This window comes from Haliotis rubra, unplaced genomic scaffold (assembly GCF_003918875.1).
Source record: "Haliotis rubra isolate DU_JTF1 unplaced genomic scaffold, ASM391887v1 Scf194, whole genome shotgun sequence".
Taxonomy (NCBI): Eukaryota; Metazoa; Mollusca; class Gastropoda; order Lepetellida; family Haliotidae; genus Haliotis; species Haliotis rubra.
The window spans coordinates 287,371-312,102 of NW_025765936.1; the positions used below are offsets into that span (position 1 = coordinate 287,371).

The 24,732-nt window shown below is 42.1% G+C and overlaps 1 protein-coding gene and 1 long non-coding RNA gene across 3 annotated transcripts in view; both read left to right on the plus strand.

The window, feature by feature from the left end:
- The window catches only part of LOC124274757 (aminopeptidase N-like), a 96,921-nt gene that overhangs the window by 37,729 nt on the left and 34,460 nt on the right, over nt 1-24,732 (plus strand). For both annotated transcript variants that reach the window (XM_046710125.1, XM_046710126.1), the window contains exons 17-20: nt 166-276; nt 4,712-4,879; nt 5,980-6,123; nt 11,399-11,483. In XM_046710125.1, coding sequence (XP_046566081.1) covers nt 166-276; nt 4,712-4,879; nt 5,980-6,123; nt 11,399-11,483 — 508 coding nt within the window. The remainder of the gene's footprint in view (nt 1-165; nt 277-4,711; nt 4,880-5,979; nt 6,124-11,398; nt 11,484-24,732) is intronic.
- Nucleotides 13,914-14,983, plus strand: LOC124274762. Its single transcript, XR_006898017.1, has 2 exons — nt 13,914-14,026; nt 14,737-14,983. It is a non-coding gene; the product is annotated as an uncharacterized LOC124274762 (long non-coding RNA).

Below are 24,732 nucleotides of genomic sequence, written 5' to 3' on the forward strand. Positions count from 1 at the left end.
AACCTGACATTGTAGGTTTCCTCCTCAGTAAGTTGACCAATACGGACTATAATTATCATGGACTATAGTGTCTTCAATATGACAACCTGACATTGTAGGTTTCCTCCCCAGTAAGTTGTCCAGTACGGACTACAGTGTCTTCAATATGACAACCTGACATTGTAGGTTTGCCCAGCGTGAGGTGTCCAGTGCAGCATGCGGTGTCTACAACCAGGACTGTCTGCAGGAGGCCAGGGATCTGTTCCTGGCATGGAAGGACAACCCACAGGATAACAAGTGAGTCGACGACAGCGAGAAACACCGACAGGTTTAGATACGGATTTCGACTATAACCAGCCCTCGATATATCACCCATTATATGAAGGCTTTATGCCAGATAACATTCTCGATTTGGGGTGTATTTTTAATCGAACGTTTTTAGAATAGATCGGAGAGTGTCTGCATGGAGAGTAGGGATGGGTATTGCAGAGAATTTTCATATTGCGATATATTGCGATGCGAAAAGCATGTATTGCGATATGTATTGCAATATATTGCATGAAGTATTTTGAAACAAAAAACTACTTATAATCGAGTTAATTCTTGATTTATAGAGCAAAAATACAACAAAATCACTAGGCTTGATTAGGCTTTAATAACAACTGATAAAATAAAAATATGAATAATATTCGGCACAAATGAAACAAGGACATATCCGAAGATTTCCGAGTGTGACGAAATTTTGCGAATGCAAGTCAAAATACCGGTTTTCGATCGGCGTATCGCAATACGTATCGTTTTCAGGTCTGAACCGGTAAATACCGGTAAACCGGTTATATTGCGCAGCCCTAATGGAGAGCGGGCGTTCGGTGGTTCGATGCTAGGGCCGCGTCAAATTGAACACGTTTAATAATTGTACTTATTGTAGCTGCTTTCAATACAGCACCATTGTAGCTGCTTTCAATACAGTACCATGTATTAGAGTGGGTATCAACGATAAAACCGGAATAGTGAGTGAGTAAGGTTTTACGCCACCTTCTGCAATCTTCCAGCAATATCACGGTGTGGCACAAGATAATTTAGCTTCACACATAGTACCCATGTGGAGAATCGAACCCGGGTCTTTCACATGACGAGCGAACGCTTAACCGCAAGGCTAGCCCACCCCTCCATAAAACTGGCGTATATTTGATCTCATCAACATGATCAGCTACTCACGCCGTTGTGTTAAGCCCATTTCTGGTGTCCCCCGCCGTGATATTGCTGGAATATTGCTAAAAGCGGCGTAAAACCAAACTCACTCACTCACTCACTTTTGTGAGTGAAACGCTAATTTCAATTGCACGTCGCCCACCAGGAATATCCCAGTTTATGATATGACTGGCGATTGGGTAGCCAAGTGGTTAAAGCGTTCGCTCGTCACGGAGAAGACACAGGTTCGATTCCCAACATGGGTACATCGTGTGAAGCCCATTTCTGGTGTTCCCTGCCATGATGTTGCTGGAATATTGCTAAAAGCCGGGTACAGCTAGACTCAGTCACTCACTTTTGATGTGACGAATTAAAGATATAGCGTATGGTTTATAAAACGCATTTACAGTATAACAGATGTATCTTGCATGCTGCAATTAGTATAATCCATTGGTATTTGGTTCCCTTACATTCTACCTCTTGTTGACTCGAGTGAGTGAGTGAGTATGGTTGTACGTCGCCATTAGCAACATTCCAACCATATCACTGCAGGGGACACCAGAAATGGGCTTCACACATTGTACCCATGTGGGGATTCGAACCGGGTCTAAGTTACCCCACCGCCCTGTGTTGAATGGAAGTAGATATTAGACTGACTGACTGAGTTTGGTTTTACGCTGCTTTTAGCAATATTCCAGCAACATCACGGCGGGGGACACCAGAAATGGGCTACACACATTGTACCCATGTGGGGATTCGAAACCGGGTCTTCGGCGTGACGAGCCAACGCTTTAACCACTAGACTACCCCACCGCCCCGTAGATATTATAAGAACACATACTGGTGCAACCTGCTCTCAGAGCTTCATTTATGCAAATCCCCGTGGGCAATGTAAAGGCCTTATGGTTCCTTGAAGTAGTTTGTAAACCAACGTGACATGAATACAGTCAGGTATGTATTTGTACATTGTGTGAAATCTTGTAAACATATAGAATTTCATTCTGATACTATACAAAGAATGAGACACCCTCCTCTGTTCCCCCAAGACATAACGGGGCCTCGGTTCTCGATGGGCGGTGTGGTAGCCCAGTGGTTAAACCGTTGGCTCGTCAGGCCGAAAACCGAGTTCGATTCCCCACATGGGTACAATGTGCGAAGTCCATTTCTGTTGTGCCCCGCCGTGATATAGCTGGAATATTGCTGATAGCCCTACTCACTCACTGTGCAGGGGTGCGCAACCCCATTTTGTCCTGAAAGCTTATTAAATGACCATTGCAACTCTCGTGAAAATGGACTGTGCACCCCCCTTTTCTCAAGCTATTTTGAGAGCTGGAAATAATGCGTGGTTGATTAAACATTGTTGCGTTAAACCAGGGACCGTTTATTGTGATATTCTGTAAGTCGGGCATGCTGAGTGATTGATTAAACTTGCTGAAATTCGATTACAGCCAAAATCTAGGGAGTGTTCATTGTTCATATTTGGTATGTAGGACATTCCGGATAGCTTGAAAAAATTGTGTTTTTTTGTTCGATATACTTGAGATAAAAAGGTAAAACAGGGACGGAACACATTTCGCCCAAGCATAACATCGAACGACAGTCAAACGCCTTTATGTCTAATTGTGATGTGTCGCATTTTAAGTTGTCTCGAAATCTAAACTTGCGGATTTCTTCTTTGGTAATCCCTTTATGGATATGTCGAATCTCAGACAACGCGAAGTATTTACGTAGGTCGCTTCCAATCCCAACGATGATGGTGACGATGATGATGATGATGATGATGATGAAGATGATGATAATGGTGGTGGTGGTGGTGATGATAATGATGATGATGATGATGATGTTGATGATGATGATGATGATAACGGTGGTGGTGGTGATGATGATGATGATAACGGTGGTGGTGGTGATGATGATGTTGTTGTTGATAACGATGGTGATGATGATGATGATAATGGTGGTGATGATGATGATGATGATGATGATGGTGATGATGATGATGATGGTGGTGATGATGATGATGATGATTTGGAGATTTAACGCGCGCTTTCCGACATAATGCGTATTTCCCGCCAGGCCATTAAGTGTTAGATCGAGAGAGGGGGGAAGCCAGGGTTGCATGATTAAATTTGTACGAATTCTGAATTTGGAAATTTGTCAGAAGTTGCAGAGGGGATGTACTATGGGGTTGTGGGGTTGTTATTTGTTTTGTTTGTTTTTATGTTTTGTTTTAGTGTTATTATTTCTATTTTGGCACTAGTTGGTGGTGTGGGTTTATGACGACTTAAAAGGCCAGTTTTGATAAGTAATTTACCTGAGGCTTTGAAGGTTTGATTGTTATCCCACTGTCGGTTGACTGTACTACGTGCAGCCATTTTTTTATTCGCCTCATCGTTGAAATGTCATTCTGACTTGACAAGAAACAGGCCACCAAGTGGGGTATACTAGTGCTCAAATACCCAAAATACATTCAGCGCCATTGTCATTGTCACGAAACCGTGACACGTTGTGAAAGGGATATACAAATGCAAATGTACTGTAGGAGGATTAGGGTACGTAGTGACGGCGCACTCTACAGCAGGTTTCAATTTCGAAACATGTTTGACGTCGGTTGCAACATATGACAATGCTCTTCGTACTCGGGAGTGTGGCAGAAGTCATTTCAAACAACATGTGAGTGAGTGAGTTTAGTTTTCAGCTTTATTCCAGCTTTATGGCGGCGATCTGTAAATAATCGAGTCTGGACCAGACAATCCAGTGATCAGCAGCATGAGCATCCATCTGCGCAATTGGGAACTGATGACATGTGTAAACCAAGTCAGCGAACCTTATACCTATCTGAAATGAATAAAAATATTTAAAAAAAAATAAAAAAATAAAAAAAAATGTCAGCGAACCTGACCACCCGATCCTGTTAGTCGCCTCTTACGACAAGCATTGTTTACTAAAGGTTCATTCTAAGCCGGACCTTCACAGGTAACAAGAAGTGAGAGTGATATTGGGCAAGATCCAATGATTCTGACATCTAAAATCGTCTTCAGAAACCCATGCTTGTCGTAAGAGACGACTAACGGGATCGGGTGGTCAGGCTCGCTGTCTCGGTTGACACACGTCATCGTATCCCAATTGCGTAGATCGATGCTCATGATGTCAGTCACTGGATTGTCTGGTCCAGACTCGATTTAGTCACAGTGCGGGGCCGTGTGGCTGGAATATTGCTGCGTGCGGCGTTAACAACAAGCAAAACAAACAAACTGTAATATGCGACTCGTGCCAGACCCTCTTGCCGCTTCAGTACTGGAATAAAAGACATCAGAGAAACGGGGCGTAGGGTAACCTAGTGGTTAAAGCGTTGGCTCGTTATGCCAAGGATCCGTGTCGATTCCCCCACATGGGTACAATGTGTGAAACCCATTTCTGGTGTAACCCGCCGTGATATTGCTGGAATATTGCTAAAAGCGGCGTAAAACTTTATTCACTCACTCATTCACGTCACATGTCATTTCTTAAAGTCAATACTTCAGTATCTGTATGTTGTCAGAATCAACCCGGAACTGTTATTGACGGTCCTGTGCACGGGTATATCGGAGGGCGTGGCCGACGACTGGTACCACCTCTACGACAGCTACCAAGCGGAGACGTCGTTGTCCACCAAGAGCGACATGCTGAGAGCGCTAGCTTGTTCTCAGGAAGCCTTCATCATTGAGATGTAAGAGATCTGTACATGTTTCAGCGCGGACCCTCATAGGCTTGTACACACTGCAGTCGCCAATCGTACATGACGTCAATATGTGGCGTTGCTGTGATGGGTTGAGGGGTGGGGATTGGTCTGTTGAGGTCTCTAAGTGACGTCATTTAAAGCCTATTTAAAACATTTTTGCATAGTTGAACCTAACAACTGCCAGCCACGGAAGCAATGTATAGAGTCTGATGACGACGATACTGCTGCTGCTGATTAAAGAGCGCTTTCGGTGGAGCAGATATCACAGTCGGGCAAGGCTGATTATAGCAAGGTTGTAGTCACCAAGGCGGACGTTAAGCAACAAACAGACAAACAAATAAACAAACATAAAACAACAACAACACAAACACAAACAAACATAAAATCAACAACACAAAGAAACAAACGCAAAATCAACAACACAAAAAACAAACAAACACTAATCAACAACATAAATAAAACACAAAATCAACAACACAAACCAACAAACACAAAATCAACAACACAAACAAACACAAAATCAACAACACAAACAAACAAACACAATATCAACAACACAAACAAACAAACGCAAAATCAACAACACAAAAAAACAAACACAAATTCAACAACACAAATAAAGAAACAAACACAAAATCAACAAGAACACAAACAAACAAACACAAAATCAACAACAAAAACAAACAAACACAAATCAACAACACAAACAAACAAACAAACACAAATAAACAACACAAACAAAATCAACAACACAAACAAACAAACACAAAATCAACAACTCAAACAAACGCAAAATCAACAACACAAAATCAACAACACAAATAAAAGCAAAATCAACAAGAACACAAACAAACAAACACAAAATCAACAACACAAACAAACGCAAAATCAACAACACAACAAAACAACCCAAAATCAACAACACAAATAAAGAAACAAACCCAAAATCAACAAGAACACAAACAAACAAACACAAAATCAACAACACAAACAAACAAACAAACAGACAAACACAATATTAACAACACAAACAAACGCAAAATCAACAACACAAACAAACAAACAATAGTGAGAGACACGTGTTTCAGGCTGCTGGAGCGAGCTATAACGCCGAGTGAGATCCCTAAACAAGATGGCCCCGGTGTCATTGCGACAGCTCCAGGGATCAACGCCTTCGCCCAGCCGTTCGTGTGGGACTTCATCAGGGAGAAATACGATACCCTTCGAACTGAGTAGGTATGTACAGTAAAACCCCTCTATTCCAGACCCTCGATATACCGGATTTATACCTCGTTGTGGTAACAGTTTGTGACTTTCGCTTCGAGTTTCCTCTCACATTAACTCGGGTAGCATTTTTGCATTGTTTAGGGTAGCCGAAAAGCGGCGTAAAACCATACTCACTCACTCACAGATGAAAAACTCCATCTTGTATAAATTACACACCTGTCTGAGTCATGCCCACCTGTGCAGTAAGATAGTTGTGTAAGAGAAATTCTGGTGAATGGGTCTCTTCTCAATGCCAGCGCTTTAGCATATTGTATCAATGGAGAAAGAGAGGACTCGTGGAGGACAGCACGTGCACCTATGCGGGTTGGGCGTTGGAGTATTCAAATTACGATTACGCCGCATACGAAAGAACGTTGAACGTTGAATTATTCAAAACGGTGTGAATAGCTGGAAGACCTGAGCATGGGAAAGTAACACGCCCGACTGCAAGAGTGTATTGGGGGGAGTATAAATAATATTATTTAGGTTACACACAACCAAATATTTTACCATTGACATCTATGGTAACATTATATATAATAACAACATAACTAAGCCATCAATAGCTATTACGTGTACATGTGTGCATAGTCTGGCCTTAAAGAAGCAAAAGAATTATAAAAGCACTATAGTGCGTTTGGCTCAAAAGCGGACCGATGAATTGCAATCTAACTCGAAAACTAGTAAATATATAATAATCAATGAAACTCTGATCATAATCAAAACATCAGACCAACTCTGTGATTTGTTTGCAGAATTTATGTCCTAAAATTAAAAAACTTGTTTAACAAACTATCATTAAAATATTGACACAGTTCACTATTTGTTACGAGGGAGGAGTGCAGAGAAAAGGGACAGCCAGGTGTTAGAGAAGCACGTGCACAAGTGCCGACAAAGTTGATTCATTAACCTGTGCTGTGCCGTCTCCATTCTTTCTCGCACAGAGTTGGTCTGAAGTTTTGATTATGATCATTGTTTCAAGGGAGTATTTATGTTGATTAGTTTTCGAGTTAGGATTATTCATCGGTCCGCTTTTGAGCCAAACGGACTATACCTAAGTCAGCTCCTTTTCCGAGAGCAGGAAGCTAAACAGACAACCCCAGTTCCGCACAAAATGTCAACTGCTTGAAAATTCCTGTGGTCACATTCAGCATAAGTCATCATGTAAAAAAGGACAGCACAAAATATTAAAAAATGTGGTTAGTTTTAATTACTGGATGGATGGACACTGGGAAAACCACAAAAATCTAACCAAAAATCATCCAATCACAGCTGTCAGATGATTCAGGCTACACAGAAGGCTCCCTACGAAAGGTGCTTGTTAAACTACGGATTCTGGTTTGGTCCAGCGTAACTTGTAGCACCACTAAGTGAGTAAGTGAGGAAATTGTGGGTTTTACGCCGCTTTTAGCAACATTTCAGCAATATCACGGCAGAGGACACCAGAAATGGTCTCCACACATTGTACCCATGTGGAGAATCGAACCCAGGCCTTCGGCGTGACGAGTGAACGCTTTAACCACGAGGCTACCCCCATTTCAGAATTCCTTTCTGATATCAGATTACACAGCCAGTACAGGTTGATTTGACTGGAATTAAAAAATGACCATGTCTCATGGATATTTTAGTTACTTAATGATTTATTCTACCTAACCACCACAGTACAAGTAGCGTATTTGTCTTACGTGAACAAACTCACGTTGAACTCCCACAGGACGGATTATCTGTCGAACAAAAGGCAATATGTTTACAACACTAATACTATACAACTGACAGGCCCGGCGGTTCTACATGTAACATAAGCATACAAGTAGCTTAATGCTAGGCTTCACGAACATCGGCCCAAACCTACCTTTACGTAACCTGTTCTTTCCAGCTGAACAGTGGCTCTTTCTCTTTGACCTTATGTCGGGGCTCAGAGAGGTATACCTCGTTATAAGGATATTCTGGCTGGGTATAAGTCACAGAAATGGGGAAATACGTGAAAGGCGCGGACGTCAGTGTAAGCAGCCACCTCTCGTCCTGTCACTCTCGCCATGTAACCGGGCTACTTGCTGACAAACTTTATTGACAAGAAATGAAGGCTGGGTAGCCTAACGGTTAAAGCGTGCGCTCCTCACGCCGAAGATCCGGGTTCGATTCCCCACGGGTACAATGTGATAAGCCCATGTCTGGTGTTCCCCGCCGTGATATACCCTGGAATATTGCTGAAAGTGGCGTAAAACTAAACTGACTCACTCACTAACTCAAGTAAATTTCGACATAAACTCAAAAGTTAAAACCTTAAACGAAATATTGCTCCATGGAAAATATTTATGCGTAGGAGTTATTAAAACCTTTAGTTGAATTACTGAAGTAAAATGGCGAACTGTTCAAGGCCATCGCCCAATATCTAACAAATCTCTTGAGAATGACAGACATCTCTGACAATGACTTTTAAATGTGAATATACTATGTACGACATACGTTTTGTTTTGGGATAGTCTCTATGAGGCAGTTTAATGTACAACGTCAACGCAAGATAGTAACCTGTTTTGATTATTCGACGAAATAAGCGAACATTATTTCACTGGATGAGCGAACACTATAGTACTGTCGGAAATAGAAAAAACTGTTTTTAGGCTGTTACTCTGTATCCCGAAAATTGACACAATTGCAAATAGCATATGCATATGTCGAAATGATCCACTTCGGTCTAACTGGGCGTTCAGTGGGATGCGTAATACGATATCTAGAAAAGCATGTGTACTCGTAAAATCGGGCAAAACTTAGAAAAATTACGAATAGCTGCTGAAAACAATAGATCAGACTGTAGATGACAATTAGATCGCTCAGCCAGGTATGACGACGGACCGTCGACTCACCTGGCATGAAATGCACGTGCTGCCTACAGGCACAAGGGGTCATCTCAAAGATATTTTGTGCTTTGTCATGTGTGTTGACAATGTCTCATCTACTGATTAACATCTTACGTGTCTTTCTTTCATAAAGTTTATGTTGAGATATGTAAGAGAGTATGATACCCGAAAACCATAGAAACGCATCGTAGTATAAAGGTGGCATGACCACCCGAAGATCGACAGGACTGGATATTATTTGTAAATTGTTGTGACGTGCCGTGTACCTCCCCAGTATAATTGCCCTAAAGGATTATCTTATCTTAGCTGATATCTCTATCCCCAAGCCCGACCCCAGGTTTTGCTTTTGAGGCGACCCCTCCTATCTGTTTCTTTTTATAGTGACAGTAAGACTGCATGGTAGCTACATCCTTAATAGTTTCGGCATAAAAGTTATTATTTTTTACGTCAGCTATCGTTTATAATGAAGCTACGTCTAATTTCAAATTGGGCATTTAAAAAGTGTCCTTTGTAATACAATATTGTTGCACACTAATTTGCATAAAGCCATGGTCTGTTCCAAATAAGTCTTTTTTGGACTTACAAAAACCCCGCATTGCTAATTTCTGCACTAATTTCCCCTCAGTAAAGTCCTTTTTCTCCGTTTCCTATCTCTCTACCACTGAGACTGTAGTTAGGCCGAACTTAGTTTAACAGATATTTCACACTTTCACATATCAACTACATAAACTTCATCAGTTAGTTATTTCATCATTCACCTGATGAAGGAGTAAGAATATACTTCGAAACGTCGTGACCCTTCACAATAAAGAAGTTGACATCCATACAATTCTTGCTTTTATATGTATCACTTCTTAATGCCCTTCAAAGACTCCACAGTGAGAGAGGTTTTAATGTTTAATTTAGTTTGCCAACAAGAAGAAAACGTTTCTGTTGAATATCTGTCTATCAGCGGGTTGATACGTGTGTTTTCACTACAGATTGTAAGGAAGTTACGCGTGGTCGTACGCATATGAACACTAATTTCTCAGTGTTAACTTAACAACATGACTATGTCTTTTTCATTTTTTTGACCAACCATTATTCATGATTTTAATGTCTCGTAGTCCGTTTGGGTGGCGTTTGAAGATGTGTGTTTACTCGGTTATGCTTCGCCGATTTTTATTTCCTCGAAGGACAAAAATAAAACATTTTTGACTGTCTGACATACACCTGATGCACAAAGAACTATCATTTATCTACAGATTTGTAATCCAATTGTTAGAAATTTAAAAATACACTCTTATGGATTTGTGTTTGCATATGTATTTTACATGTCTCTCATAAATGACCTTTCCCGTCTGACTTTCCTCCAACATTATGTAGGTGAGGCGAGGTGAAATTGGGTTTTACGTCGTGCTTGAGAATATTTCCCTCATAGGACGACGTGCATGCGTGTGTATGTGTATGTGCGGCTGCTTGTGCTAGCCCAGACTGAAGCTGGTTTTATAGTGCTAGCCCACTGAGATACCACGCCGCAGTGAAGCATGAATACCCCACTCAGACACATTATACTGACTCCGAGCAGTCCTTGTTGTACCGATTAATGCCGAGCGCCAGGCAGGGACCAACAAGTACCATATTTTAACGTCTTTTGGTATGACGCGGTCGGGGATCGAACCCGCGACCTTCCGCTATCCGGGCGGACGCTCTAACCACTACACCACAGATAAATGACTAAATGATTGATTTTAATGCCTATGTATATTTATGTTTGCAACGAGTGAGACGAGAGAGAGAGGTAGAGAGAGGTAGAGCGAGAGAGAGAGAGAGAGAGAGAGAGAGAGAGAGAGAGAGAGAGAGAGAGAGAGAGAGAGAGAGAGAGAGAGAGAGAGAGAGAGAGAGAGAGAGAGAGAGAGAGAGAGATGTTATCATGTTATTTCACGTTATGTTATATTTCTTTTATGTATGTGGAAGTTTCTTGATGAAAAAATAATCGGTCAACTATTAGTCATTTGCATTTCTTGATATAGAAACAACCACTCTTATTCGTCCACGCACACAATGACAATGTCTGCCAATTGTCAATTGATATATATGTGCGTTGTATTGACCCAGTGAATGAGTCACTCGCTACCACGTCGAAAACCCGGTTCGAACCTCCATCTTAATCATTGGTGAAGGCCATTAACGTGTGCCCCTTGTCAGGATATCCCTTGAATATTACGTAAAGCGGCGTAAAGTTATCTCCATTCACTCCACATGACTCCAATGACCCCTTTATTCTGCTGGATACGTCTGGCGGAAACGAGGTTCTACGTTAACCTTGACCTCATGCTAAATACATGGAACAGTTCAATCAAACTGCATTATTTTAGCTAACCCTATAATGTTCTCTCGACAGCTACAGCGCCAGCGTCGGCACCTTCACGTCGATGATTAAAGCGGCTACTGCAACCGTTCAACACACCCAGGCCATGCTGGATGAGGTAAGACAGGCATTAAACATGATGAAGGCTTCAGGAGAGAGAGAGAGAGAGAGACGAGATGAGAGAGAGAGAGAGAGAGAGAGAGAGAGAGAGAGAGAGAGAGAGAGAGAGAGAGAGAGAGAGAGAGAGAGAGAGAGAGAGAGAGAAAGGAGAGAGAGAAAGAAAGAGAGAAAAGAGAGAGAGAGAGGAGAGAGAGAGAGTGGGTGAGAGAGAGAGAGGAGAGAAGAGAGAGAGAGAGGAGAGAGAGATAGAGAGAAAAAGGGGAGAGAGAGAGAGTGGGTAAGAGAGAGAGAGAGGGAGAGAGAGAGAGAGAGAGAGAGAGAGAGAGAAAGAGAGAGAAAAGAGAAAGAGAGAGAGAGAGAAAAAGAGAGAGAGAGAGAAAGAGAGAGAGAGAGAGAAAGGAGAGAGAGAGAGAGAGGAGAGAAGGAGAGAGAGAGAGAGAGGAGAGAGAAAGAGGGAGGGGAGAAAAGAGAGGGAGAGAGAAAAGAGGGAGAGAGGAGAGAGAGAGAGAGTACAGGAGGCTAGAGAGGGTGAGTGAGAGAGAGCGAGGAGAGAGAGAGAGAGAGAGAGAGGGGAGAGAGGAGAGAGATAAGAGAGAAAAAAAGGAGAGAGTGAGAGAGAGAGAGAAAGAGAGAAAGAGAGAGAGAGAAAAAAAGAGGGAAAATGACCTGGAACAGCGACCGGTGTTGGGTCGTAAAGGTCAGCGTTCGTCAATGTAGGTCAGGTATGCTGATGACCCTGATGTCAAAAGAATCTAACTTTGGATGCCTACCTTTTTGTACAAGGTTTTGTTTATTGGTTGTTGGTTTATTTTTCACAATTTTTAGCATCGATGTTCTTTTTCATGCCAAGAGCAAAAGTTGTAGTTTCATGTAATCCGACACCTTATAAATCGGTTTGCTACGTTTGCTCTCTTTTTTAAAAACATTCAACACTTTTCTAATTAAACGTTTAGCATCATCTGAATAAGCTTTCATGATGACAGCTAGAAGTAGTCAATGTGAATGTTCCAAACGGTCTATCACTGTGCAGTGCACAGGTAACTATAATGAACTGCACGTCCATTTACCTTTATGACCCAACACTGCCGCTGTTACAGGTCATTGGTTCCCTCCCTCTGCAAGCCGTCTGCGTTCTGCTGTTTATTTTTTTGACAGTTACATAGACAGATTCTTTAATACAAATACATAAAATCGGTGATTTTACAATGTGATTAGGTTGTCTGACAAAACATCCACTTGCACAGTTTGAGATCGATTGGGTCATTGGATGAAGAGATATTTACAAAAAACCGGGTCCACATGCATTTCATGCCAAACTATATGTGTGAATATCAGTCAAATGATATACCACAGCACGTGGGTGAAGCTTACATATGACACATGTCATTGGTGAAACCCAGTTGGCACTTAACGTACAATTAGATAAGGATCATAAGTGGAAATATCAGAGATTGGAACCTCAATCACCGGATCCTGCATCGATGAAGGGGCTCAAATGACAATATAGGATATTTATATAGCGCACATATCCACGCAATTAGTACATGTTCATGGTGCTGGAGTGTTCCCTTGATCAACGGATGTCTTTTTCGGGCATTCTTTTAACCAACTCAACTCCCTGGGGAGTATTCAACTCATGCAGCCTGTTAGTTATGAGTTATCACACAGCCTCATCCTCACAAGGTACCCATGTTCAGCTCGGTGAACTGGGACACATAGTCACAGTATTTTGTCCAATTTATTCGCACGTTACTATACCCGTAACTAGATGTCCGCACATGATCCTGCCCCCACCCTCTGGTCACCTTCCATCGGATTCGTGGGTTGTTTTACGTTGACAGGGTGGTGTAGTGCACAGTAGGAGTAGTGACAACACTGAAAGAGCCTACATGTAATGTTAGCTCCAAGGTTTTTACACCCGGTCACAAGTGGGGATCGATCCAGGCAGCCTGCGCTTACTACCGCGGCGCCTTGTATGAGCCTTCCGAACATACCACCCATGTGGGTCCGGGTTAGCATGAACCTTCAGTAACCAATGCTTGTCGTAAGAGGCGACTAACGGGATCGGGTGGTCAGGCTCGCTGGCTTGGTTGACACATGTCATCGGTTCCCTATTGTGCAGATCGATGCTGTGCTGTTGATCACTGGACTGTCTGGTCCAGACTCGATTGTTTACAGACCGCCGCCATATAGCTGGAATATTGCTGAATGCGGCGTAAAACTAAACTCACTCACTCACTTCCGAACATACCACATTCGCCCACCCTTTAGATCCAGGGATCATTATCATGTGTTTGTAAGATGTTCTGTACACGTTGATGATGTGTGATTCAGAAGCTAATTCCGCCATGTCGTTTGTATAGCTGGAGGAATTCGTCAGGGTGACGCATTCTAACCTCGGGCCGGGCGCCAGGATCTCGAACAGGCGATTACTCAGACCAAGTCCAACATTGAATGGATGCGGGTGAACTATCCAGTCGTAAAACAGTGGCTGGAGAGCCTGAGGTCACGTCAAGGTCAGGGTCTCCATCTCAGGTCAAGGTGAGGTCACCAATCGTCACATCTTTAAATCAGTATATCCTTTTCGCTGTTAAACGCCAATTGCTGTCTGAAACTCATCTGGGCCGGACAATCCAGTGATTGACACCATGAGCTACGATGACAGACGATCACTTGCTTCAGAAACTCTTTGTTACCCTTGAAGATCCGAGTTAGAATTGGTCTTCAGCATTCCATTCTGCTTGAGAAGCTACTATTAGGATCGTGTGTTCAGGTAAACAAATGTCATGGTATCCCAAATGCTAGATCGATGCTCATGACGTTGACTGTAGAGACCTGTGAAGATACGGGTTAGAATTGATCTTCAGTAACGCATGTTAGTCGTAAGAGGCGACTAACGGGATCTGGTGGTCAGGCTCGCTGACTTGGTTGACACATGTCATCGTAGCCCCATTGCGAAGATTAATGCTCATGTTATTGATCACTGGATTGTCTGGTCCAGACTCGATTGTTTACAGACCGCCGCCATATAGCTGGAACATTGCTGAAGAAGCAAACAAAATCATGCATTCTGTCTCTTAGCCGACATTTTGTTTTTTTGCGATCGCTCGGGATGTTGGCATAAATAAAAATGTATTCAAGAATCTATTTGAAAAGAGTAGGAAGTCGAGGGTCATCGATGTGATAACGTGTCTGACCAGCGTGTTCACGATACTGTTCCACTGTTATTTGTTTTGGCCTCCTTGTTTCAGATAAATGATTCAAGATCACCAGCACAATCTCAGCTCTCCGTGTGTTCGTGTCACGGTACAGTGCTTAACAATGACGAACAGGCTTCCCGGACACAGAAAGTGAAGATTGTCTTTGTGATGAATCAGTTTGATATTGTTATGAAATGAAAATTCTAATTTCGGATGGATTTATGTTTCCTGTTAGATAATGCCAAACAAAGCGATGAAGACAACAAAGTTATTTGATATAAATTCTAAAATAGCTGAAGCATGTTTTCTGTTGTATTTGGGGTTGTTGTTTTTGTTTTTTAGGGCGAGAGTAAATCCTTCGCATGTCACATGCGTTATTAATGGGGCTCTATGTTTATCCCTGAAGGGTACCCGCGAAGATCCGGGTTAGAATTGATCTTCAGTAACCCGTGCTTGTTGTAAGAGGCGACTTACAGGATCGGATGGTGAGGCTCGCTGACTTGGTTGACACATGTCATCGTAGCCAAATTGCAATTGCGTAGTGGTTAAGGCGTTCGCTCGTCACGCCGAAGACCCGGGTTCGATTCCCCACATGGGTACAATGTGTTAAGCCCATTTCTGGTGTCCCCCGCCGTGATATTGCTGGAATATTGCTAACAGCGGCGTAAAACCAAACTCACTCACTCACTCTAACGACAAGCATGGGTTACTGAAGATCAGTTCTAACTCTTTTGTCTTCACGGGATTTTGTGGATCGGGACCAACGATGTTATGATTGTAGGTTCAAACCCCAGAATTTGATTGTGATGTTTGGATTGTAAGCCTCCTGTCCATGTAAACACCTCATACCTGTATTACATCGGGCTTTCCTGCTACATTAAGTACACGCGCACTGATAAAACTGTTTTACAAGTGATATCTCCTCTGAAAACCAGTATTGAATGATCTCCCAAATATCCGTCCATGTCTGTTTACCTGCTCCACGACGGTCTTCATAACTGGCAGTCTCAATACCCGTTAACCCACCCCAAATATAGGTCGACGACGCATAAACTTTTATAAAGAAAATATTGGCCCGATATTATGTTTCTATTTGAAAGCGCAAAACCCGTTCAACAATTCGCATGCCCACGTGATCACGTGCCCTGTATAGGAGGTACGAGGATTGCTGGTGGTTGCGCGCTCAGGTAGTTGGACGGGCTGAATCGTGAAAGGTTGGTGTAGATAGAAGTGATGAATTTAATATCATAGCCTTTGTTGTCTAGAAACCCAGAAGAGAATATCTTCCTGCATATCTTACGATGTATTTCAGCTGAGCAGTATATTTTATCTATGTATTCTTAGAATGTCAATTTTGATGTTAATGTTGGTCGTTTTGGGAGCTTGAGTGTACGCAAGTGTGTTCATGTGTGTACGTTGATAAGTTTGCGTGTGCACGTGTATGTACCCTTGCTTGAGTGGATGCATGTGTGAGTGTGTTTCCATGTGCGTATGCCTTTTCTTTCAGTACGTAAACATATAGTCTTCGAAGAAAGGCATTTGAAATTAACTGTTTAATATGTTCAAATAATCTGTGTAGTTGAAGTGATGCTTGTTTGGAGCCTGTGGCTAGTAAAACTACAGTCGGGCTAGTAAATCTCAACAGTCACTCGCCCAACTGGCTAGTGCATATTCATGGGGTCATTTTGTAAAAATATATCACTCTCTTTTAAATCATGGAAGATCATGGCCTGATTAAAATGTTCATCACATTAACAGCTTAATGATGAAACCCGTGTCATGCCGACAATATCTTATTCTCATCTATTTTTGTAATCTTTTACTTAGTTTCTACATTCAAATTTTGGGCTAGTGAATTATTTTGTGAGCTAGTAACATTCAGGTATAGGTAGCCTGACTGGCTAGCAAAATTTGGAAACTATGTCGCACACTGCCTTAACACATTTTGAGAATCTTGGTCTTGTGTCGTCTGTGTGTGTTGTAGGAGTGTGAATGTTTGCGTGTCGTCTGTGTGTGTTGTAGGAGTTTGAATGTTTGCGTGTTGTCTGTGTGTGTTGTAGGAGTGTGAATGTTTGCGTGTTGTCTGTGTGTGTTGTAGGAGTTTGAATGTTTGCGTGTTGTCTGTGTGTGTTGTAGGAGTGTGAATGTTTGCGTGTTGTCTGTGTGTGTTGTAGGAGTTTGAATGTTTGCGTGTTGTCTGTGTGTGTTGTAGGAGTGTGAATGTTTGCGTGTTGTCTGTGTGTGTTGTAGGGAGTGTGAATGTTTGCGTGTTGTCTGTCTGTGCGTTGTAGGAGTTTGAATGTTTGCGTGTTGTCTGTGTGTGTTGTAGGAGTGTGATGTTTGCGTTGTGTCTGTGTGTGTTGTAGGAGTTTGAATGTTTGCGTGTTGTCTGTTGTGTGTGTGTTGTAGGAGTGTGAATGTTTGCGTGTTGTCTGTGTGCGTTGTAGGAGTGTGAATGTTTGCATGTGCGTCTGTCTGTGTTGTAGGGTGTGAATGTTTGCGTGTTGTCTGTGTGTGTTGTAGGAGTTTGAATGTTTGCGTGTTGTCTGTGTGTGTTTGAATGTGTTGTCTGTGTGTGTTGTAGGAGTGTGAATGTTTGCGTGTTGTCTGTGTGTGTTGTAGGAGTGTGAATGTTTGCGTGTTGTCTGTGTGTGTTGTAGGAGTGTGAATGTTTGCGTGTTGTCTGTGTGTGTTGTAGGAGTGTGAATGTTTGCGTGTTGTCCGTGTGTGTTGTAGGAGTGTGAATGTTTGCGTGTTGTCTGTCTGTGTTGTAGGAGTGTGAATGTTTGCGTGTTGTCTGTGTGTGTTGTAGGAGTGTGAATGTTTGCGTGTTGTCTGTGTGTGTTGTAGGAGTGTGAATGTTTTGCGTGTTTTGCGTGTGCCAGTAGGGTTGTCTGTGTGTGTGTGTTGTAGGAATGTGAATGTTTGCGTGTTGTCTGTGTGTGTTGTAGGAGTGTGAATGTTTGCGCGTTGTCTGTGTGTGTTGTAGGAGTGTGAATGTGCGCGTTGTCTGTGTGTGTTGTAGGAGTGTGAATGTTTGCGTGTTGTCTGTGTGTGTTGTAGGAGTGTGAATGTTTGCGTGTTGTCTGTGTGTGTTGTAGGAGTTTGAATGTTTGCGTGTTGTCTGTGTGTGTTGTAGGAGTGTGAATGTTTGCGTGTTGTCTGTGTGTGTTGTAGGAGTGTGAATGTTTGCGTGTTGTCTGTGTGTGTTGTAGGAGTGTGAATGTTTGCGTGTTGTCTGTGTGTGTTGTAGGAGTTTGAATGTTTGCGTGTTGTCTGTGTGTGTTGTAGGAGTGTGAATGTTTGCGTGTTGTCTGTGTGTGTGCTGTAGGAGTGTGAATGTTTGCGTGTTGTCTGTGTGTGTTGTAGGAGTGTGAATGTTTGCGTGTTGTCTGTGTGTGTTGTAGGAGTGTGAATGTTTGCGTGTTGTCTGTGTGTGTTGTAGGAGTGTGAAATGTTTGCGTGTCTGTCTGTGTGTGTTGTGTTTGGAGTGTGAATGTTTGCAGTGTTGTCTGTGTGTGTTGTAGGAGTGTGAATGTTTGCGTTGTTGTCTGTGTGTGTTGTAGGAGTGTGGAATGTTTGCGTGTTGTCTGTGTGCTGTAGGGTGTAGTGTGGAATGTTTTATTGTTTGTGAATCTGTGTTGTAGGAGTGTGAATGTTTGCGTGTTGTCTGTGTGTGTTGTAGGAGTGTGAATGTTTGCGTGTTGTCTGTGTGTGTTGTAGGAGTGTGAATGTTTGCGTGTTGTCTGTGTGTGTTGTAGGAGTGTGAATGTTTGCGTGTTGTCTGTGTGTTGTAGGAGTGTGAATGTTTGCGTGTTGTCTGTGTGTGTTGTAGGAATGTTTGCATGTTGTCTGTGTGTGCTTGTAGGAGGAATGTCTGTTGTCCGTGTGTGTTGTAGGAGTGTGAATGTTTGCGTGTTGTCTGTGTGTGTTGTAGGAGTGTGAATGTTTGCGTGTTGTCTGTGTGTGTTGTAGGAGTGTGAATGTTTGCGTGTTGTCTGTGTGTGTTGTAGGAGTTTGAATGTTTGTGTGTTCTGTGTCTTTTCTATGAGTGTGTATGTTTGTGTGTGTTCGAGTAGTGTGAATGTGTGTTGCCTGTGTGTGTCGTAGGAGTGAGACTGTTTGTGTGTTATCTGTGTGGCTTCGAAGAGTGTGAATGTTTGTGTGTTGTCTGTGTGTGTTGGCGGACTGTGAATGTTTGTGTGTTGTCTGTGTGTTTAGTGTAGGAGTGTTGTCTGTGTGTAGGAGTGTAAATGTTTGTGTGTTGTCTGTGAGTTTAGTGTAGGAGTGTAAATGTTTGTGTGTTGTCTGTGAGTTTAGTGTAGGAGTGTAAATGTTTGTGTGTTGTCTGTGAGTTTAGTGTAGGAGTGTAAATGTTTGTGTGTTGTCTGTGAGTTTAGTGTAGGAGTGTAAATGTTTGTGTGTTGTCTGTGAGTTTAGTGTAGGTGTGTGAATGTTGTGTGTTGTCTGTGTGTTGTAGGAGTGTGAATGTATGTGTGTTGCAGGAGTGTCCATGTTAGTGTGCTGTCTGTGTGTGTTGTAGGAGTTTGATTGTTTGTGTGTTGTCTGTGTGTGTAATAGGAGTGTGAATGTTTGCGTGTTGTCTGTGTGTGTTGTAGGAGTGTGAATATTTGTGTGTTGTCTGTGTTTAGTGTAGGTGTGTGAATGTTTGTGTGTTGTCTGTGTTTAGTGTAGGTGTGTGAATGTTTGTGTGTTGTCAGTGTGTTGTAGGAGTGTGAATGTATATGTGTTGCGGGAGTGTACATGTTAGTGTGCTGTCTGTGTGTTGTAGGTGTGTGATTGTTTGTGTGTTGTCTGTGTGTGTTGTAGGAGTGTGAATGGTTGTGTGTTGTCTGTGTGTGTTGTAGGAGTGTGAATGGTTGTGTGTTGTCTGTGTGTGTTGTAGGAGTGTGAATGGTTGTGTGTTGTCTGTGTTTGGTGTAGGTGTGTGAATGTTTGTGTGTTGTCTGTGAGTTTAGTGTAGGAGTGTAAATGTTTGTGTGTTGTCTGTGAGTTTAGTGTAGGAGTGTAAATGTTTTTATGTTGTCTGTGAGTTTAGTGTAGGAGTGTAAATGTTTGTGTGTTGTCTGTGAGTTTAGTGTAGGAGTGTAAATGTTTGTGTGTTGTCTGTGAGTTTAGTGTAGGTGTGTGAATGTTTGTGTGTTGTCTGTGTGTTGTAGGAGTGTGAATGTATGTGTGTTGCAGGAGTGTCCATGTTAGTGTGCTGTCTGTGTGTGTTGTAGGACTGTGAATATTTGCGTGTTGTCTATGTGTGAATGTTTGTGTGTTGTATGTGTGTGTTGTAGAAGCGTGAATGTTTCTGTGTTATCTGTGTGTGTTGTAGGACTGTGAATGTTTGTGTGCTGTCTGTGTGTGTTGGCGGACTGTGAATGTTTGTGTGTTGTCTGTGTGTGTAATAGGACTGTGAATGTTTGTGTGTTGTCTGTGTGTGGTGTAGGTGTGTGAATTTTTGTGTGTTGTCAGTGTGTTGTAGGAGTGTGAATGTATATGTGTTGCAGCAGTGTACATGTTAGTGTGCTGTCTGTGTGTGTTGTAGGAGTTTGATTGTTTGTGTGTTGTCTGTGTGTGTAATAGGAGTGTGAATGTTTGCGTGTTTTCTGTGTGTGTTCTAAGTGTGTGAATGTTTGTGTGTTGTATGTGTGTGTTGTAGGAACGTGAATGTGTTTGTGTTATCTGTGTGTGTTGTAGGAGTGTGAATGTTTGCGTGTCGTCTGTGTGTGTTGTAGGAGTTTGAATGTTTGCGTGTTGTCTGTGTGTGTTGTAGGAGTGTGAATGTTTGCGTGTTGTCTGTGTGTGTTGTAGGAGTTTGAATGTTTGCAGTATTTGTTGTCTATTATTGTGTTGCAGGTGGTGAATGTTTGTGTTGTCTGTGTGTGTTGTAGGAGTTTGAATGTTTGCGTGTTGTCTGTGTGTGTTGTAGGAGTGTGAATGTTTGCGTGTTGTCTGTGTGTGTTGTAGGAGTTTGAATGTTTGCGTGTTGTCTGTGTGTGTTGTAGGAGTTTGAATGTTTGCGTGTTGTCTGTGTGTGTTGTAGGAGTGTGAATGTTTGCGTGTTGTCTGTGTGTGTTGTAGGAGTTTGAATGTTTGCTGGTGTTGTCTGTGTGTGTTGTAGGATTGTGAATGTTTGCGTGTTGTCTGTGTGTGTTGTAGGAGTGTGAATGTTTGCGTGTTGTCTGTGTGTGTTGTAGGAGTGTGAATTTTTGCGTGTTGTCTGTGTGTGTTATAGGAGTTTGAATGTTTGCGTGTTGTCTGTGTGTGTTGTAGGAGTTTGAATGTTTGCGTGTTGTCTGTGTGTGTTGTAGGAGTGTGAATGTTTGCGTGTTGTCTGTGTGTGTTGTAGGAGTGTGAATGTTTTGTATGTGTTGTCTGTGTGTGTTGTAGGAGTGTGAATGTTTGCGTGTTGTCTGTGTGTGTGTTGTAGGAGTGTGAATGTTTGCGTGTTGTCTGTGTGTGTTGTAGGAGTGTGAATGTTTGCGTGTTGTCTGTGTGTGTTGTAGGAGTGTGAATGTTTACGTGTTGTCTGTGTGTGTTGTAGGAGTGTGAATGTTTGCGTGTTGTCTGTGTGTGTTGTAGGAGTGTGAATGTTTGCGTGTTGTCTGTGTGTGTTGTAGAGGTGTGAATGTTTGCGTGTTGTCTGTGAGTATTGTAATAGGAGTGCTGAATGTTTGCGTGTTGTCTGTGTGTGTTGTAGGCGTGAATGTTTGCGTGTTGTCTGTGTGTGTTGTAGGAGTGTGAATGTTTGTGTGTTGTCTGTGTGTGTTGTAGGAGTGTGAATGTTTGCGTGTTGTCTGTGTGTGTTGTAGGAGTGTGAATGTTTGTGTTGTCTGTGTGTGTTGTAGGAGTTTGAATGTTTGAGTGTGTTATGTGTGTGTTGTAGGGTGTGAATGTTTGCTGTGTTGTCTTATGTGTGTTGTAGGGAGTGTGAATGTTTGCGTGTTGTCTGTGTGTGTTGTAGGGGGTGTGAATGTTTGTATGTTGTCTGTGTGTGTTGTAGGAGTTTGAATGTTTGCGTGTTGTCTGTGTGTGTTGTAGGGTGTGAATGTTTGCAGTGTTGTCTGTGTGTGTGTTCCAGGAGTTTGAATGTTTGCAGTGTTGTCTGTGTGTGTTGTAGGAGTTTGAATGTTTGCAGTGTTGTCTGTGTGTGTTGTGAGGTGTGAAAAGAATGTTTACGTGTTGTCTGTGTGTGTTGTGGAGTGTGAATGTTTGCGTGTTGTCTGTGTGTGTTGTAGGAGTGTGAATGTTTGCGATGTTGTCTGTGTGTGTGTTGTAGGAGTGTGAATGTTTGCGTGTTGTCTGTGTGTGTTGTAGGGTGTGAATGTTTGTGTTGTCTGTGTGTGTGTTGTAGGAGTTTGAATGTTTGCGTGTTGTCTGTGTGTGTTGTAGGAGTGTGAATGTTTGCGTGTTGTCTGTGTGTGTTGTAGGAGTGTGAATGTTTGCGTGTTGTCTGTGTGTGTTGTAGGAGTGTGAATGTTTGCGTGTTGTCTGTGTGTGTTGTAGGAGTGTGAATGTTTGCGTGTTGTCTGTGTGTGTTGTAGGAGCGTGAATGTTTGCGTGTTGTCTGTGTGTGTTGTAGGAGTGTGAATGTTTGCGATGTGTTGTCTGTGTGTGTTGTAGGAGTTTGGATGTTTATGTGTTCTGTGTCTTTTCTAGGAATTAGTATGTTTGTGTGTGTGTTCAGTGGTGTGAATGAAAATGTGTTGCCTGTGTGTGTGTTGTAGGAGTGGAACTGTTTGTGTGTTCTGTGTGTGGCTGAGAAAGAGTGTGAATGTTTGTGTGTTGTCTGTGTGTGTTGGCGGACTGTGAATGTTTGTGTGTTGTCTGTGTGTTTAGTGTAGGAGTGTAAATGTTTGTGTGTTGTCTGTGAGTTTAGTGTAGGAGTGTAAATGTTTGTGTGTTGTCTGTGAGTTTAGTGTAGGAGTGTAAATGTTTGTGTGTTGTCTATGAGTTTAAGTGTAGGAGTGTAAATGTTTATTAATGTTGTCAGTGAGTTTAGTGTGGGAGTGTAAAATGTTGCATGTGTATTGTCTGTGCAGAGAGTTTAGTGTAGGTGTGTGGCCAATGTTGTGTACTGTTGTCTAGGTGTGTTGTAGGAGTGTGAATGTATGTGTGTTGCAGGAGGGAACATGTTATCTGTGTACTGTCTAGGTGTGTGTTCTTGGGAGTTTGATTGTTTGTGTGTTGTCTGTGTGTGTAATAGGAGTGTGAATGTTTGCGTGTTGTCTGTGTGTGTTGTAGGAGTGTGAATATTTGTGTGTTGTCTGTGTTTTAGAGTGGAGGTGTGTGAATGTTTATTGTGTTGTCTGTGTGTTTAGTGTAGGTGTGTGAGATGTTTGTGTGTTGTCAGTGTGTGTTGTAGGAGTGTGAATGTATATGTGTTGCAGGGGAGTGTACATGTTAGTGTGCACTGTACTGTGTGTTGTGGAGTGTGTGATTGTTTTGTGTGTTGTCTGTGTGTGTTGTAGGAGTGTGAATGGTTGTGTGTTTGTCTGTGTGTGTGTTGTAGGAGTGTGAATGGTTTGTGTATTTGTCTGTGTGTGTTGTAGGAGTGTGAATGGTTGTGTGTTCTCCTGTGTTTGGTGTAGGTGTGTGAATGTTTGTGTGTTGTCTGTGAGTTTAGGTGTGGGAGTGTAAATGTTTTTGTGTGTTGTCCTGTGAGTTTAGTGTAGGAGTGTGAATATTATTTTATATTTGTCTGTGAGTTTGGTGTAGGAGTGTAAATGTTTGTGTGTGTTGTCTGTGGAAGGTTTAGTGTGGGAGTGTAAATGTTTGTGTGTTGTCACAAATAGGTTTAGTGTAGGTGTGTGAATGTTGTGTGTTGTCTGTGTGTTGTAGGAGTGTGAATAATATGTGTGTTGCAGGGTGTGTCCATGTTAATGTAATGTCTGTCTGTGTTGTAGGACTGAATATTGCGTGTTGTCCTATGTGTGAATGTTTACGTGTTGTATGTGTGTGTTGTTTAAACGTGAATGTTTCTATGTTATCTGTGTGTGTTGTGGGACTGTGTGAATGTTTGTGTGCTGTCTGTGTGTGTTGCTTGGACTGTGAATGTTTGTGTATGTATTTGTCTATTGTGTGTAATAGGACTGTAGATGTTTGTGTGATACATGTGTGGTGTAGGAATTAGTAGCTGAATTTTTGTGTGTTGTCAGTGTGTTGTAGGGGTGTGAATGTATAAGTATTTGCAGCAATTAATACATGTTGAGTGTGCTGCTATATGTGTGTTGTAGGAGTTTGAATGTTTGCGTGTTATTTGTCTGTGTTGTAGGAGTTGTGAATGTTTACATTATTGTCTGTGTGTGCCCTAAGTGTGTAGATGTTTGTGTATGTTGTATGTGTGTGTTGTAGGAACGTGAATGTGTTTGTGTTATCTATGTGTGTGTTGTAGGAGTGTGAATGTTTGCATGTTGTCTGTGTGTGGTGTAGGTGTGTGAATGTTTGTGTGTGTTTCTGCATGTGTGGGTGTAGGTGTGTAGATGTTTGTATATTTGTCTGTGTGTGGTGTAAGAGTGTGAGGAGGAATGTTAGTGTGTATGTCTGCGTGTGTAATAGGATAGTGAATGTTTGTTATTATTTGTCAGTGTATTTGTAGGAGTGTGAATGTATATGTATTTGCAGGAGTGTACATGTTAGTAGGCTGAAATACTGTGTGTGTTGTAGAGGTTTGTGTGATGCAATTAAGTGTAGAATGATTTGGAGGTGGGGACACAAATATTAATTAATAGAATGATTAACAGACAATTAGTGTGTGTAATTATGTAAAATATTTTGTTGTCTGTTGTGATAGAATGTTTGTAAATATTTCCTATATTGTGTGTGAAATAAGAATATGTTAATACATTGTGTTGTCTGTGTGTGAGGTGCTTGGTTGTGTGAATGTTTTGTGTGTTGTCTGTGTGTTGTTTGTCAGGTGTGAGTATGTATATGTGTTGCAGTGTACATATTTAATTGTGCTGTCTGTGTATTTGTAGGTGTTTGATTGTTTGTGTGTTGTCTGTGGCCAGCCAGAATTGCTTGAATATTTTTGCA